Raw genomic sequence first — 15,462 nt, forward strand, 5'->3', positions numbered from 1 at the left:
AATCTGTTCAATTTACTCCTGGATTCCGAAGACCTTAACAGCCGTTACTGTTGGCAGGCCCGTTCCTCCCACTTCTCTGGCTGAACCCCTCTGGTGGGTGAGGTGACATATTGTATTAGACCATCAGAGGAAGGTTGTGGAGCCCTGGTCTGTGCTCCCCATTCTCATTCAGCCCCAGACTCGGCTCCCTTGCCTCTCTAGCCGCTCAGCAGCCTGGCAGCCCTCGTCCTCTATTGATCCCACAATCTCATCAAGCATGTTTCCTTGAAGATGCAATTTCCACCACATCAACACACAGGGCTGGGGCACTTTGTTCTAGCCGCACCCGCAGTGTCATTGATCTAGTCTGCCGCTTACTCACTGGCCATATCCCCTCCTCCAAGTTCTGCCATCATAGCACTGCTTCCAGCATCGCCTCCGGTTGCCAGCCGCCAACCCCACATAAAAAAAAACACCACTCCCAGCCCGCCAACACTGCTGCGACTCACACCTCTCTCCACCCCACTGCACGTCCTCCCGCTGTTCACTTTCCATTGCTGCCTGCACTTTTGAGTGAATGAGGTTCAGAGGAGCAGTGAACCATAGTGCACTCACAAAGCCACACAAAATGTTCGCGCAACCACACACTGTATGCAGAAAGACAGAAATACACACACGAGTGCACTGGCATGTGCCCCCCTCATCAAAGCTGTGGCAGCAAAGGCCATAAGGAACTCAATGGGGAACTTGATGGGTATCCTTGTCCCAAAAAAAAGGAAAAGGAAAAAAAAGTGGAGTGACAAACTCACGTGCACAAACAGCAGCTCTCACTCGCTACGTAGTTTTTCTATAAACATTTTCTGTGTATTTAATTTATATCAGACCCTTATTTCTCCTTATCTCTCTTTGTCCCATATGCTTTTTTTGTATGGTTACACATAAACACACACACACATCGCATCCACTGGCCTTTCACAGTGTAGGTCTAAGTCTACACCTCGGGGCCTCCGAGACCTCATCCAATTCTTGCCTCAGTGCACTCCCTCTCTCATGTCTCCTCCCCTCTTGCCCCATTGTAATCCGCTTCTATTTTTCTTCATGTAATCTCCTCACAAACGCGTCTCAGATATGACTAACACTTCCTCCCGTCCGTTCCCCTTTCCTTTTATTCCACTCCTTTTTCGCCTTCTTTCTTTAATTACCGAGGCAATCATATTTACCAATTCCCTCCGCTTGTTTATCCCTCCCCGCAACTGTTTGAACATTGAAATTGCTTTATTTATTTGTCTTCTCTATATTCTCTGCGAAAAGGGAAAATGTAAGATGGAATTGCGGAGGATTTAATTGAGTGGGTCAGTGGCTTTGGGATCAATTATTAAATAAGCAACAACCATCAGTGACATACAGGCAGGCAGTGGCAGTGAGAATTTAAAAAAACAACAACACACACACACACAAAAACCCATACACGCTTGAGCTGCCCGCTCGCATCCATCCCTCCTGTTTCTGCTCTTCTTCTTACATCAGCCCCCATACTGGATGTCAAAGCTGTCTGTCACAGTCCTTTTTAGAAGGCAGATAAGACACAGATTTTTGCTGCAAGTGGCCTTTGAGGCTCTGATGTCAGTGTTTATTTTCCAGTGCCCACAATTACGCCGCTTGACATTTGACGACAGTGTCACCTTGACTGAAGCCATGAAAACAGAGGAGGACAAACATGAAAGCAGGTGAGAACTCAAACACACGCCGAATATTTTTAGGAACTCGCAAGCCATTCGGGTGAACGGCATGTCTTCCTGATTTTGCCTGATGGCACAGGATGGCTCTTAACTGATGGTGCAAAACTGACACAAGGCGGTGGGGGGTCTTGCTTTTCAAACACCAAAATATCTTAAGCTTTTGCTCCTCTGACAGAGTTTTTCCTGCTGAATATAATATGGCAGAGTCAATTATCAGCTCACCGTGCATTCACATGAGGGATGTCTGGAAGACTGTATACACTAGTGATTGCACAAACTTTCCGTGATTAGATGACTGTTTTAATGAAAAGAAGTCGGAGAGCATCAAGCTGTGTCCACTCTAGAAGCTGAAAATCATCTACCTTAACGCACGCGGAACTGGACAATCTTTAAAGCCTGACACTGTTGACACATTTTGGCAATCAGTGCAGAACACCTCTGGAAGCCATCCTGATTACTCAGTGAGGGGTAATGACATTTCTGAGTGTAATTAATCACATGTGGAGCACCACTTTCCTTGGTGGATGAGAATCATGCAAGGCATACATACTAAGGCCATTTCAAAAAAGACAACTACTGACTGCTTTTCCCAGCTTGTGTTTCATTTACATCCAATTACCTGGAGGTAGGAGTGACAAACACAAGTGGGCTCTGTTTCCAAGAATATATTGACCTTGTTTCTCCTTACTTATGAAACAGAAATTAGAAAGCCTCCACTGTCTGACCAATCCCTCCAAGAGTCTCATTGCTGTGCTCCTCTTGGTTTTAATCAGTAAAAGGATGGTACTTGCTGGCCTGTCTGAGGTAATCAACATCAGGGGCCATAAAGCGATGCTAATTGAATGGTCTCCTCATTGTCATGCACATGGGGTATCTCTCCTCACTCCCTTTCTCTCCCAATCCTTCTCTTTCCACTCTGACTCTCCCACTCCCTTTTCTCTTGTATGCCTCTCATACAAGTCCCTTGGAGACCCTCTATTGCTGGCGCTGGCTTTTCCCACCGACAGCTCTAAGAAAACAGGCCTTGTTTGAAGTGGATGTATGAGATGCTGAGAGAGTTTAGCCCATGTTAGGATCCAAATTTAAGACAAGGGGGGCTTAAGAGAGGGGAGAAACTGGAGGAAATTGCAGAAACATTCTGGGGAAATCGACGGAGCAAGTCAGGTGAACATAAATATAAGTGGGTGCTCAGTGGTATATGCCAGGGCTACAGTATGTGTTTGTTTGTGTGTGTGTTTTGTACCAGATGTCACTTTGATTTTAAAGATTTGACTATCGTATGATAGTTGTAAAAGTTGGTTTTGTGAGAAATTTCACTTTGTCTAAAACTAGTTTCTGTTTTAAGAGTTCTTTCCTTGCGATGGCCTCTCGCTCAGAGTCACACTGTGAATGCACACAGAGAAAAACCAGGGTGTGAATAGAAGGGCCCTGCTTCATATCCAGCTATGCAGACAAAGTAAATTAGGATTATGACAAGTCAGTGACTTGTTTCAAAAGCAAATATTGTGGGAGGTTGTGTTTCCTTTTCCAGACATCGCTCATGTGGTTGCATAACAGGTCCGCTTAACCCGACACTGCACACACTTAGATTGCTGTCTCTTCCACATATGGCGGCAATCCCCGCTGAGACTGTTTCCTCCAGGCTGCCGTGGTAGAAGTATGTCAGATGGGAAGGCAAGGATGTCATTTCCGGAACCAGAGGCGGTGGTGTTCTCGAATGGAGATTCCACAAATCTGAACCATCACACACACAGCACCCACGGCAACAGAGGAGAAACCACACAGCAGAGAGGCTGCCTGTGTGTGTCAAACTGTGGCTCAAACAGGCAAAACGTAGCATGCTGCCGACAATTGATTTTCTTTTGTGCGTGCCCATTTTCACCTGGAAATGCAACAACACTGTAATCACCCCCCTCACCATCACCACCCACGGGCCCACCCCCCAGGCAGCTGCTGTTCAGGCTGCCATCTGGAGAGAGGCTGACCACCGCTTATCAGCCCCTGGCTCATCACACAGCTGGCACAGCGGCATAGCAGGGTGGGAGGGAGGAATGGGGGGCAGAGACGAAAGAGAGGAGGAGTTAATGAAAGAGGGAAGGATAGTGAAAGAGATGTAGCTGTGGCAAGATAAAGGGGAGCCAGAGAAAGATGAAGAAGGGTGACAAAAAACACTAAAAGATGAAAGAGTGGTTGGATAATTTGGCTGCCAAATCTAGAGATTGGCAAAGAGAGCACAAATGAAATGACAATAATGGATAATCAGATGTGAAAGTGTGTAAAGGGTTAAAAAATAAATGAGAAAATCAGACAAAGATATCTCAGAATCCAAGGTTGGGTACTTGGAAATGGCCCAATGTGTCTGTCCTTTATGCCTCATAAATTGTCTTTCGGGGCATCATTTTAGGAGTTATTGATCTGAAAAAGACAAACACACCCCCTCAGATCTGGCTGGACGGCCGCTTGTTGCCTCCATTGATGATGTTAACATCCACTCACTCTTTCATTATAATTTTTTCACCGTGTGATCTAAGAAGAGCAATCTTTAAACACAACCTCTGCCCTTTTAGCATCCTGCCCATCACCTCCAGAAGCACGGGGAGGGTGAGATGCTCTTGGAACAGCCTCGTGGGTCTCCGTTTCCCCCTCTACCTGTAATGAGACTTCATGTTTCTGTGAGTTACTATGTCAGTCAGCTCACCCAGTTGAGGCTGCGGATCTGTCAGGCAGCCAGAGTGAATCAGGGAGTGTGTCATGTGGGTTAAATGGTACACAGTCCACTGTATATCTCCCCATCAGCTGTCACAAGGTGCCTGACATTGACGCACATTAAATCAAAGCCCCCTGCTTTCTTTTGACACCTAAGAACCTTAGCTTTGGTTCTTAATATGAGGACCTCAGTCTGTCGTGTGACGACGCTGTTTGGAACTGTGATTTCCCCGGAGGCTGCAAAACCTGACTCGTACTTTGCCTCCATTGTATTCCTTCTCCTTATTACCTAACACATATTTACATCGAGGTGCTGCTGGAATGCTTGCATAGCACATCGAGACCCAGTTTCACTCCTGCAGGATTTCATGATTAGCTCAGTGAGTAGGACTGGCAAGAAATTATGTGTTTCATATGCACAGCCAGTCTTATTTCCATGATTTCATCGTCCAACTTGGCTCTAAATTGGTCTTCCAGTGCTGGGATCTCCTAGTGGGCCTGCAGCTGTGGGAGCATGTTGAGGCTCCGTGGGCTGGAGCATCACGCAGGAGAAGGTTAGCCAGCACCAGGTGTGGTCTGATTTCCCTCTGAGAGTCCAACTGGCTTGCTCATTTCCTTTTCACTCCTAGCCTTAATTACCAAATTCAACTGGTCATTTGGATAATAATTCACACTGGCTGTTTCATTTAGTTTTTAAGTCTAGAAGACATGCATTAATGAGATGATAATTAAACAGTACCTGAACTTGCATGCCCCCCAGAAGACTGACACTATCTCTTCTCATGGTTACACTAGATCAGTGAGATGCTTGCTGTCGCTGCCGGAGCCCCCTCCTGTTCTGGAGGCAGGGAGTAAACCCACTTGGTGAGAGACAGGCATGGCAACCTGATTAAATCAGCAGATTTATATTTTTTTTCTGTGGTTGGTCCCTGTTGTCTCTTTGTTCCAGTTTGCTTCCTTTCCAGAGTGCTTCTGATGGGAAAGAGGGGAAACAAAAGGAACCGCAGCAGTAGCTTTCTTCTTCTTCCCTCTAAAGAGATTATAAGTGCTTGTGAAATGACTTCAATGAAAAACGCATAGAATTATTTTTTTCCCCTTCATATCAGCCTGCAACCATGAGCTTGAGACGGCTTCCAGGGAGACAAAATGGCTTCAGCCGCACACAGAGTTGCAGCAGACAATGGATCAGCCTTGTTTAAGCCTGTTTCCCCAGCCACTGTTACCATCTGGATGGTCTAATAGCTTGTTAGCCTGAATCCAGCGGACAGGTCCAGCAAGCGGGTGTAGTGAGCAGAGTTGGCTGGCAAAGGCTAAAGGTCAGAGCGTAGGACACGCTTTGACCGCTAAGCAGCCACAGAAATGATTTACAGTGATCCCTTTAATTAGTCCGTTCAAGCGTGTTAATACTCCTGCTTTGCAGACTGGAGCTGCCTTATTACACATGCACTGGACAGGCAACACTGATTAACTGCACTCTGTGGTGGAATGTAAGCACTCAAGTACTGAACTTTAGCCCAAAGTCGAGGCACTTGTGCTACCTGATGGCTGTATGCCACAAAATTCCAAAGGCAAATGCTATATGTCTTACTCGACTTTGTTAGTTAATTTTATAATTTTTCTAACCTTGTAAAGGTGTCTTCTTGACCGATTCTCCTCTGAAATAAATGTTTGCTATATAATATGAATAAAAAAAACCCACACATGTATACAACTGCCTTTCCTTTTCATACCTTTCCTGTCAGGTGAAAACCTTGTATATCCAAATGTGGTGATGCTGAATGTTTGTGATAAACTGAAGGATTAAATGTTGCTTTATGGGCTGAGAAAATTGCCCCACTTCTTAAGCTAAATAAACTATTTAATAACCCTCTTGGATTAGCTGGAAAATGCATTGTCACAAAGATTAAAAAAGGGCTGAGCTGTCTGAGCTCATGAAAAGCTGACTCTTTAGAGATATGTGGTTCTCACAGGACAGCTATGCTACAAACATGATTTTATAGAATATGATGCACCTCTGAGAAGTCAAGGGTTTTTTATACTTTAACTACATATTGCTTGTTTTCATATTTTTGTATTAGTGCATTAATTAAAGTGGACGGACTATCATAGCACCATATATCCTCATTTAGAGTACCTTTGCATGATTCACAGTCAAAAAACAAAATCCGTATTTAACTTATTTTGGTCTTCGACGCAGCCACTTAGTTTATCCAGTGTCTGAACCAAGCTGTTTAGCTGCTTTTCCCTGAAGTCCACCCTCCCTTTAAGCCAACATTTGTTTTTGTGGAGTTTCTGAAAACAAACCTAAGACTGTAAAGACATGTTTCTAGCTCTTTTTATTGTTAAAAGGTGTCTATGAGGGAAATGCAAAGAAATGAATGATGATCTTCTGTCATGAAAAACCAAAGATAACATAGCCAGGAAAGTATTATTCTGCTGTTTTTGAATGTCTGTGTATTAAGTCCATGAACAACAACTTTTACACATGAGTCATTCCTTCTCAAATCAACAGAGCCTTTTGGTCGACCGTGTCTGAGTTGCCTAAGAAATTTATGGTAGAAAATCTGAACATTTATAATGATCGCTGTGAAATTTTAGCATTGCATATCAACTACTTTTCAGAACATATTTTTTTGGGGAAAAATGGTCCATCAACCTACTTTCATGCCTCTTTTTTTGCACACTGAAATCTATGGCTGTGTTTGAACACTAAAATCTCAAACACTATTAAAGATAAAAAGCCTGACATTTTCTCTGTCCATTATTACCATCATATAGAACGGGGATTAATAATTTGGGACAGATCCATCATAAGATGTCTGCGCATTAGGTAGTTAAGATGTGAAAAAACAGTGGCCATTTCTGAATAATATATACTGATATTTCACAATATTGCTAAACTGAAACACTGAATACTATTTAGCAGTCAATTCGTAGTCACAAAAATGAAGAAAATGAAATTTTCATTTACAGTTTTTCTCAAATGCTAAAACACATGTCACAAACGTTACCACCAGGTCCCCCAATGTCCAAACACAACACCCTTCTCTAAAGCTACATAAACACAACCACACCTTCCCACTGCAAAACTCAAACTCCCACACCAAGAGAGCAGCTCGAAGCTGTCAAAACTGTAAACACTATACACAGCATTACACACTACAGCAAAACAATTGAAAACACAATGCTCAATTTGTGAGAAGGTTCTTTGGTTCATAACTGCCAATGTATATTTTTATAAACTGTACAGTAACGGATCGTCATAGAACCCTGCAGAGGATTAGGCATTTAGATTTGTGAGTTTCACATGAAGACTATAAATCTATAAAAACATCCTGCATGTACGTACACTACTGTAACACAACTCAATGCAAAAACAGAATCTATCGCACACAACAGTACTCTCGGAAACATGATCAGGGTGTGAAGTCTTTTTTATTGTCTACACGGTCTTTTTACAGTATTACACACAGTCACTGTGCGGCATCATGTCGCCGAGCTGCATTGGGCCACATCACCTCATCCACATCACAGGCTATATTGTCCCTTGCTAGGCACCGCGGGAAAAACGCCCTGGAATGGCGAATCCATCCCTGGAAGGCCTCCACTGGGATGTCAGCACAGGCCAGCTCCATTGCCCGTACGAGGTTCTCTCTTGTGTATGGCTGTCTGTCATACACCTTCCATCTCCATGATGAGAAGAACTCCTCTATAGGGTTCAGGAAAGGGGAGTAGGGTGGCAGACAGACGTTTAAAAAGTGGTCACTGTTGGTGGTGAACCACTCTCTGATTTGGTGTGTTTTGTGGAAGCGGACGTTGTCCCAAATGATCACATACATGTGATGTGCTAGCCTAGGATGGTGTTGTTGACGGTCCAGGAGGATGTCTTTTAGCTCCTCTAGGAAGGTGAGGAGACGTTGGGTGTTGTAAGACCCAAGGACAGCATGCCGGTGGACAAGCCCCTCCGTACCCATAGCTGCACAAAGAGTAACCCCCCCGTTGGCCAGGAACCTCAGTGATGGCTCTTTGGCCAATGATGTTACGGCCTCTTCGCCTTCGTTTCTGGAGGTTGAAGCCAGCCTCATCCAGGAAGAGGTACTCATGGGGTCTGGCCATCGCGTCCAACTGCATTATCCTCTGTGAACATGGAAAAGCGTACAGGTGTTCAGAACGGTCAATCAGGTAGCACAGTATTGTCCAGAAGTAATGTAGGCCACTAAGCAACACAGTATGTCCACTAACTGTACTGTGGACATGGATGTATACGTACTTGCACATACTCGTAACGTTGTTCTATGTGTCGCGCAGAGTTGCGCTCAAAGGGAACCCTGTAGACCTGTTTCATCCTCATCTGTTGGCGCCGGAGAACTCGGTCTATTGTGGACACGCTGACAGCATCAATGTTCTCAAAGTTTACATTATCTGCAATGACTTTGTCTCTGATCTCTCGGAGTCTAATGCAGTTGTTCTCACGGACCATATCTGCAATGAGGGTTTCTTGTGCCGCTGTGAATATGGCAACCCTCCCACCTCTATGTGGCATCCTTTCAGCTCTAAAGAAAGAAACATGTGTTGTCAATTGACTGATTTATATGTAAAACTACATGTAAAGTAACAGACCACTTTCACAGGCCTGTAAAACTGTAGTGTGACAAAGAAAGCAATAGCGTACTATACCTGTTGTGTTGTCTAAATGCCTTGATAATGGTGGCCACGGTGAACCTACTCAGGTTTGGATGTACTCTTCGTCCCGCTTCAGCCATTGTCATGCCATGGCCAATGACATGATCAATTACTGTTGCTCGCATATCATCTGTTATGATGGTGCGAGGTTGTCTTCTTCTCCCACCTGGACCTTCTCCTCTCTCTTGTTGGCCTCCTTCTCTTCCTCCTCTACTCCGAACTCCTCTTCTTCTTAGGCCTTCACCTCTTCCTCCTCTGATCTCAACCCCTCTTCCTCTTTGGCCTGCAGCTCTTCTCCTTCCGCACGCTCGAATGCCTTCATCCATTGTGATTGTTTGGCATCTTCACCAAACTATGCTTTTATAGGTGGGGTCACATCATGTCTTCAATTTTGAGTCGTTGTGTGTAGTGACTGACGCCAGGTGTGTTCCCTGTGTTCAAAGATTGGTGACTGTGGCAAGCATTTTGCATCACATGGGCTTTCATTTGAGAATATGAGCAGAGTTGTTTTGCAACATGTGTTTTAGCAAGGAAAAATGTGTTTAGATTTATGAGTACAGAGGGTTGTGTTTTGTGAATTGTGTCTTCATGTGACATGTGTTTATGGTACTGGAATATGGTGGCTACATTTAGTAAATGTGTTTAGACTACTGGTCATTTGGGTTACAGGATTGGCTTTTGTGTTTTAACATTTGAGAAAAACTGTAACTTCCATGTTGGATTGAACAAATATCACAAGCTGTACCATAAGAGCAAACATATCAGTAAATAATTTAACCCCAATAGAACAAAATTCTGGACTGCCCAGATTGACCTGTCGATTGACCTTTTGTTTAATTAACCCTAACCCACTATTATTATTTTCTAAATATATATCATGAAAAATAATTGGTATGTAAATCTTGTTTGTATTAGTGTGTGCTCAAATATTTGACTTTGCGGGATGATGGACTTTTTTTCTATAGTTGAACTACCCAATACTCATCAGTTTTTTCATGTATATGTCCTATATTACATATTCTCATTTACTTTGATAGCAAGAAAGACCAGTGAAAATTTTAGGCTTTTATGTTTAATAGTTTTTACATATTCATGTTCAAACTTTGCTGTAGATTTCAATGTGCAAAAAAAGCAACATAATTAAAAAACAATTATGTTAGCTAAATTGCAAATACAACCACTGCCTTCATAGAAGATGTGGTCAGAAGCCATTTTGACCAAATATTAAGTCAGGGGCACACACAGTGAATAATGTTAGTGTCATTTGAGTTCTGTTTCTTCAACATTGTCCTTCAGCTACAGATGGAAGAGCCTTGTATTCTATCTTTAGCCTGGACTAGCTTCACACTGGGCTGGGTAAGAAAAAGGCTGTTGGTGGAATGAAAAAAGAAAGTGTATCTAGTGTTGTCCTGAACATTCATTTTTAAGTGACGCAATCAAATTGAACTTTTCTACACCATCGAAAAAGCATTTTTGGCCAACCTCCAGGAGTTATCGAGTAATCTGCTGCAGATGGTGGAAAAACTTTCTGAGTCAGCCAGAGTTGGTGGGTGGAGCTCCAATCTCAGCTCACAGCCTGAGATAATCATGATACGGTCATAATGAGGTCAGGTTATTGATATTGTGATACCCTCTTTTTGATATTATATAGATTCAAAAGCAAGCTGGAAACTGAACTTTTGGAGCAATGTGAAGCCTGAACCTTTGGCTCAAAGAGGTTATTACATCCACTGATCTCATTGACAGTCAGCTAAATACTTCTAATTTATTTTCCCAAACCACGTGGAGCCGCACTATAAGGACTAAAGAGCTGCATGCGGCTCCGGAGGCGCAGGTTGCCGACCCCTGTGCTAATCAATGCATTAAGCCTATACCACCATACAGGTCAGCACATTTTCCCATGTGAATTGTTCTTCCAATCCAAAGTGACTGATCCAGTTCCACCTGTGCTGAAAATCCTTATTAAGTATGGATTTGTGGGATGCACTTGCTGAAATTTTTGAAAGTCAGTGGTATTGCTTACTCCCCATTCCCTCTGTCCCAAGATGCTCATTTTTACTCAGTGGAAGTTCTAATGAGTTCTTGGCACAGCTTGGGTGGATGCAGGAGGTGCTGATATTGAAGTAGACTTTGATGCCAGGTGGTGAATTGCTCTGTAGAAAAAAAATACCAGTAATATCCAGTAATTGTCCTCAGAAGAAACCTATCCAGCTGTATCAACAAATGTAACCTATTAATATACCGTGCATTTTAGCTGTATAATTAAAATGAGCCCCTAAAATGCTGAAAATTGACTTTTGTGGACTAAATTTTAACATTTTCCTACATTAACTTTCTACTTAGGAGGGGAATCACCACTCAACATTCACTAGACGTAAGGTTCATGGGGTGGATTTCCCATACTGGCCTAGTGAATGGTTTAAAATTTTATGACAAAAATCAAGGTCAGCTTCACATGTTCTTACAGCAGGTCTAAAAAAAATTTCATTGATTTGTTGCAGTAACAGCTGCGGTGTACACATGGGTTTCTGAAAGTCAAAAGTTGGGAGTTAAAAGTTATTGATACTACAATATTCATAACAATTACAGTAGATAATTACCCCTGCTGTGTAATTATTAGCTAATCTGTGACAAAACTGAATGGAAGCAGTGTTGCTATGATAAGAATCACCATAGTTATATGGATAATGGGGATTTCCTGTACAGCAAAGAAATACATTAGCTTGGACATAAATCTTGACACAACAATCCTTTCTGCATACAGATGAACTCTTGTCAGAATGAGGGAATAGGGGATATCACTAATTATAGTTATTAAATGCATGCCTGTCAGTGTCAGCCTGCTAGGAGGCGAACATGATGGGCTTACTGACTTATATAAAGAAACCACTCAATTTGCTAATTATCCGAACAGCCTAGGCTACTTATATGACTTCCAGAAAACATGAGTCCTGAAGTGGTAGGCTGCAGCCCTCACTGTAACAAAAAGTCCAATGCTAGCATATCAAGTTGCACAAGTTTAAATGTCACTCAGACAGGAATATCAACTAGGGCTGTGCGATATGACCAAAATCTCATATCCCGATATAAGACATCTATCGTCCGATAACGATATAAATCACAAAAAATTAACATTTTCTGCAAATTCTGTGAATCTAGGGCAGCTCGACTTGCGTGGAGTGTTTCCAGCTGCGCGTCATGTACCTGGAGTCAAGTGTTTTAACTGATGTGTGAAACTATATATTTTAAAGGCCGCCGTTTTCTTTGTGAGTATTTATTACACAGCGTGCTGCGGGGAAAAGCCTGTTCTAACGTTTGAGTCTAAGGTTTATTTTTTAGCACCTGACCGCTCTTTTTTGCTTCTCATCCGTCAAAACTCTGCATACTATTTCACGTGATTCAGTTTATTTTGAAAAGTCTCAACAGGATCTTGAGCTTTATTGTGAAAGGTTTATGTGGAAAATAAACAAGCGGAAACGCGACAGTTTTACCGTCGTTGTTGCTAACGACAACGGATTAAAACAGGCACTTGTCCGTCTGTAGTGTGGATATATTAAATATAAGAGAAAGAGAGAATTTTAGGAAATTAATATAGCCACTACAGTGACCATCAAAACCAATGACTGTAGAAAACAGTCATTGATCAAAACAATGAAAAAATATTGTCGTAAACAGTTTATTTTGCGACAACACGAAACAAACAATAGTGTAAAATGAAACGATAGAGGTTTTTATATCGTCATCCGATATATATCGTTATATCGAACAGCCCTAATATCAACTCTCACTTTTATTTGATGGAGGCTTAAAAATGCCTGGTGGCCCAATGGTTAGAGTGAGGATATTAAAAAAAGGAAGTCAATATGAGCGACAGCCGGTAAGACCAAGCCGACGCATGATTGCACACCACTAAAGACCTTCTGGAAAAAGGGTCAAATGTAGCTGAGATCCTGACAGAATTCTTAAAGTTGACAGCTTCATAATGCATAAATAAGTATAATTTAAAAAAAAAGAAAAAAAAAACAAGGCCTGCAACTGAAAATAGCAGCTAATGAAAGAGGCCCTGGAGTTGTGATGTGGAGAGAGTGACAAATTGATGTTAAAGTGATAGGACATTTGATGTGATAAGAGCTAAAACAGAAAGCAAGTAGGAGGAAGATGCCACTCACTTTCCGTTAGTCTCCATTTTACTGTCCTTCTCTTTCACACACACAGACACACTCCACAAGCTCATATTGACCCTTCAGTGGCAATTAAATCCTGTGATCTGTGATCTCTTTGCCACTCCATGTCACTGGTTGAGTTTTCAAAGTCATACAGAGACTTCGCCTGGCAAATCAAGGAAATCATATACATCCGAACTGGCTCATATGGTATGTTTTCATTTGCTTGTTTCTGGCTCAGCATTTATTCACCATGCAGTAGTCTTGCAAATTAATTTCAGTGTCACAAATGTTCACCTCCAGTGAATGGATCTGGTACAAAGGCATAAATTTAAATGCAACAGGAATGAGGAGAAAATAATGTTTTTATGTGCATGTACCTCAGTAATTAGTAGTCTATTCAGCATGAGAGCGACTGTGCAGAACATAGAGAAGAGGAGCACAAACCTCTGTACAATGCTCTTCTGTGCCAGTGAAGAAGAAAATATGCAGCAGTAGACCTTCTCACAGTTGTTGGTGTTTTCACATTGTTTCTGCTGTCTATCAAGTCCATCACACCACCGTCACCCTAAATTCAACACTGTGACATGCATGCGAATTGGCTAATTTGCTGCCTCCTCTTATTTCCCCCCAGACTCATTTGCAAGGCCTGGCGTCTGTTGAACACGAGCTGGATGCACACCAGCAGGTTCACAGTCAATTAAACAAAACACAATGCTACGGTGATGAATAGAAAGCAAATGGATTTGACAATAATTTGCACCCTTGTAACATCATTTGTGAAACTTTGCTTCTGAAGCGATCTATGATGCAGTTATCATGACAGAGAAAAGGCAGAAAAAAGAAAAAAAAGGAGAGATCCCATGGAGCTGTAGCATCAGCATTCAACTTGTATAACAGCCAGCTAGTTATGAAAAGCCTGGTTGCATGTGGGTGTTCTGCTTTTAGTCAAGTGCAAACATTTTAGCCTTAAGAGGAAGATCTGTCGAGTCCACTGCCAATGCGAATGCACCATCAACACCCACGCCATTCCCCGTAACTCATGTACACACCTCATACATATGAAGCAAGCAAACTCACGCAGCAAACGAGCTCTCCACATATATTTACTCATGCGTAAATAGGTTCATGCTCCAGCATACCTCTACATTGTATTAATGTGACCTTGCAAATTCACACATCAGGCCAATTAGTCTGTTACGTCACAGCACAGTGAGGAGAACAGAAGGTATTATGAAGCTCATCTGAGTTGAAATTTTCACAGCTGAGGCCCACTGCATCATCAAAAGCCAAAAAAACCTCCTTTACTGCATTAGACTACTTAACTTGAGAGGCGAAAAAATTACAGGAATTAATTGGCCCATAAAAATCAAAGGCCATATGCGATTTTGGACAACTTCCCCTTTTTCCCTCTTACTTTTCAGATTGCTCCCTGGAAGTCTTGTTTGCTCCCCTTGCACTTATGCTTCCAGATCAAAACAGCAACCCTACAACTCGATTTTAGCCATGAGGAAATGGACAAAATCACAGGAGGCAAGACTTGTGGGTAAACCAGGTGGCGCTTGTGTTGGTGTGGCTGTATCCTCCTACATCTTCAGTGTGCTGTGAGCCACAGAATAAAGGCACTGTTCTCCTCTAGAAACCTCAGGACACAACAGTAAAACTTGCATCGGCAAGTCCTGGGGGATGAATTCACAGTGCTTTAATGAGCAGGCTCTTGTTCCCACTGATCATGCCTACTTCAGGTCACTTTGAAAAGTTGTTGCTTGCTCTGTTTCCTCAGTTTTGATGTTCATAGTGAAGTTGCCGAGAGCACAGTAAAAGTGGCCGTGATGAGATTTCTAAAGAGTGATATAAAACAGCAGCTGTGCTGTCAGTGGTCTGGAGATACATGAGAAGATGGTTTGAATGTGAAATTGGAGAAATTAAAATGAGGTGTAGTCTTTGACTTGCATGGGCTGTTATCAAAATCAGCTGTTATGGCCTGTCTAGGGGTGGCCAGTCCACAACATAAGGGTGATCCATCCTCATCAGACCCCAAGCAGCCACATCACACAATTGGTAAAGTTTAACAGTTATTTTTTTTACAATATATTACTTTGTTAGGTTATTTGACACAAAAGAAGGAGCTGGTTATAACTTCAGGCCAACGCCAAAACAACAAACAAAAGGAGCTCAAGGATTTACCAGAC

The 15,462-nt window shown here is 42.5% G+C and overlaps 2 protein-coding genes across 2 annotated transcripts in view; both read right to left on the minus strand.

The window, feature by feature from the left end:
- Positions 1-15,462, minus strand: part of iglon5 (IgLON family member 5) — a 119,332-nt gene that overhangs the window by 65,981 nt on the left and 37,889 nt on the right. The window lies entirely within an intron of this gene.
- On the minus strand, positions 8,150-9,106 carry LOC146378099 (uncharacterized). Its single transcript, XM_084944773.1, has 2 exons — positions 8,695-9,106; positions 8,150-8,561 (listed from the first exon to the last, which is right to left on the minus strand). Exons 1-2 carry the CDS (start codon positions 8,965-8,967, stop codon positions 8,277-8,279), a joined length of 558 nt encoding a protein of 185 aa, XP_084800899.1. The 5' UTR covers positions 8,968-9,106; the 3' UTR covers positions 8,150-8,276.

This window comes from Perissodus microlepis, chromosome 11 (assembly GCF_051167445.1).
Source record: "Perissodus microlepis isolate ML-2025 ecotype Zambia chromosome 11, ASM5116744v1, whole genome shotgun sequence".
In the NCBI taxonomy this organism is placed as follows: domain Eukaryota; kingdom Metazoa; phylum Chordata; class Actinopteri; order Cichliformes; family Cichlidae; genus Perissodus; species Perissodus microlepis.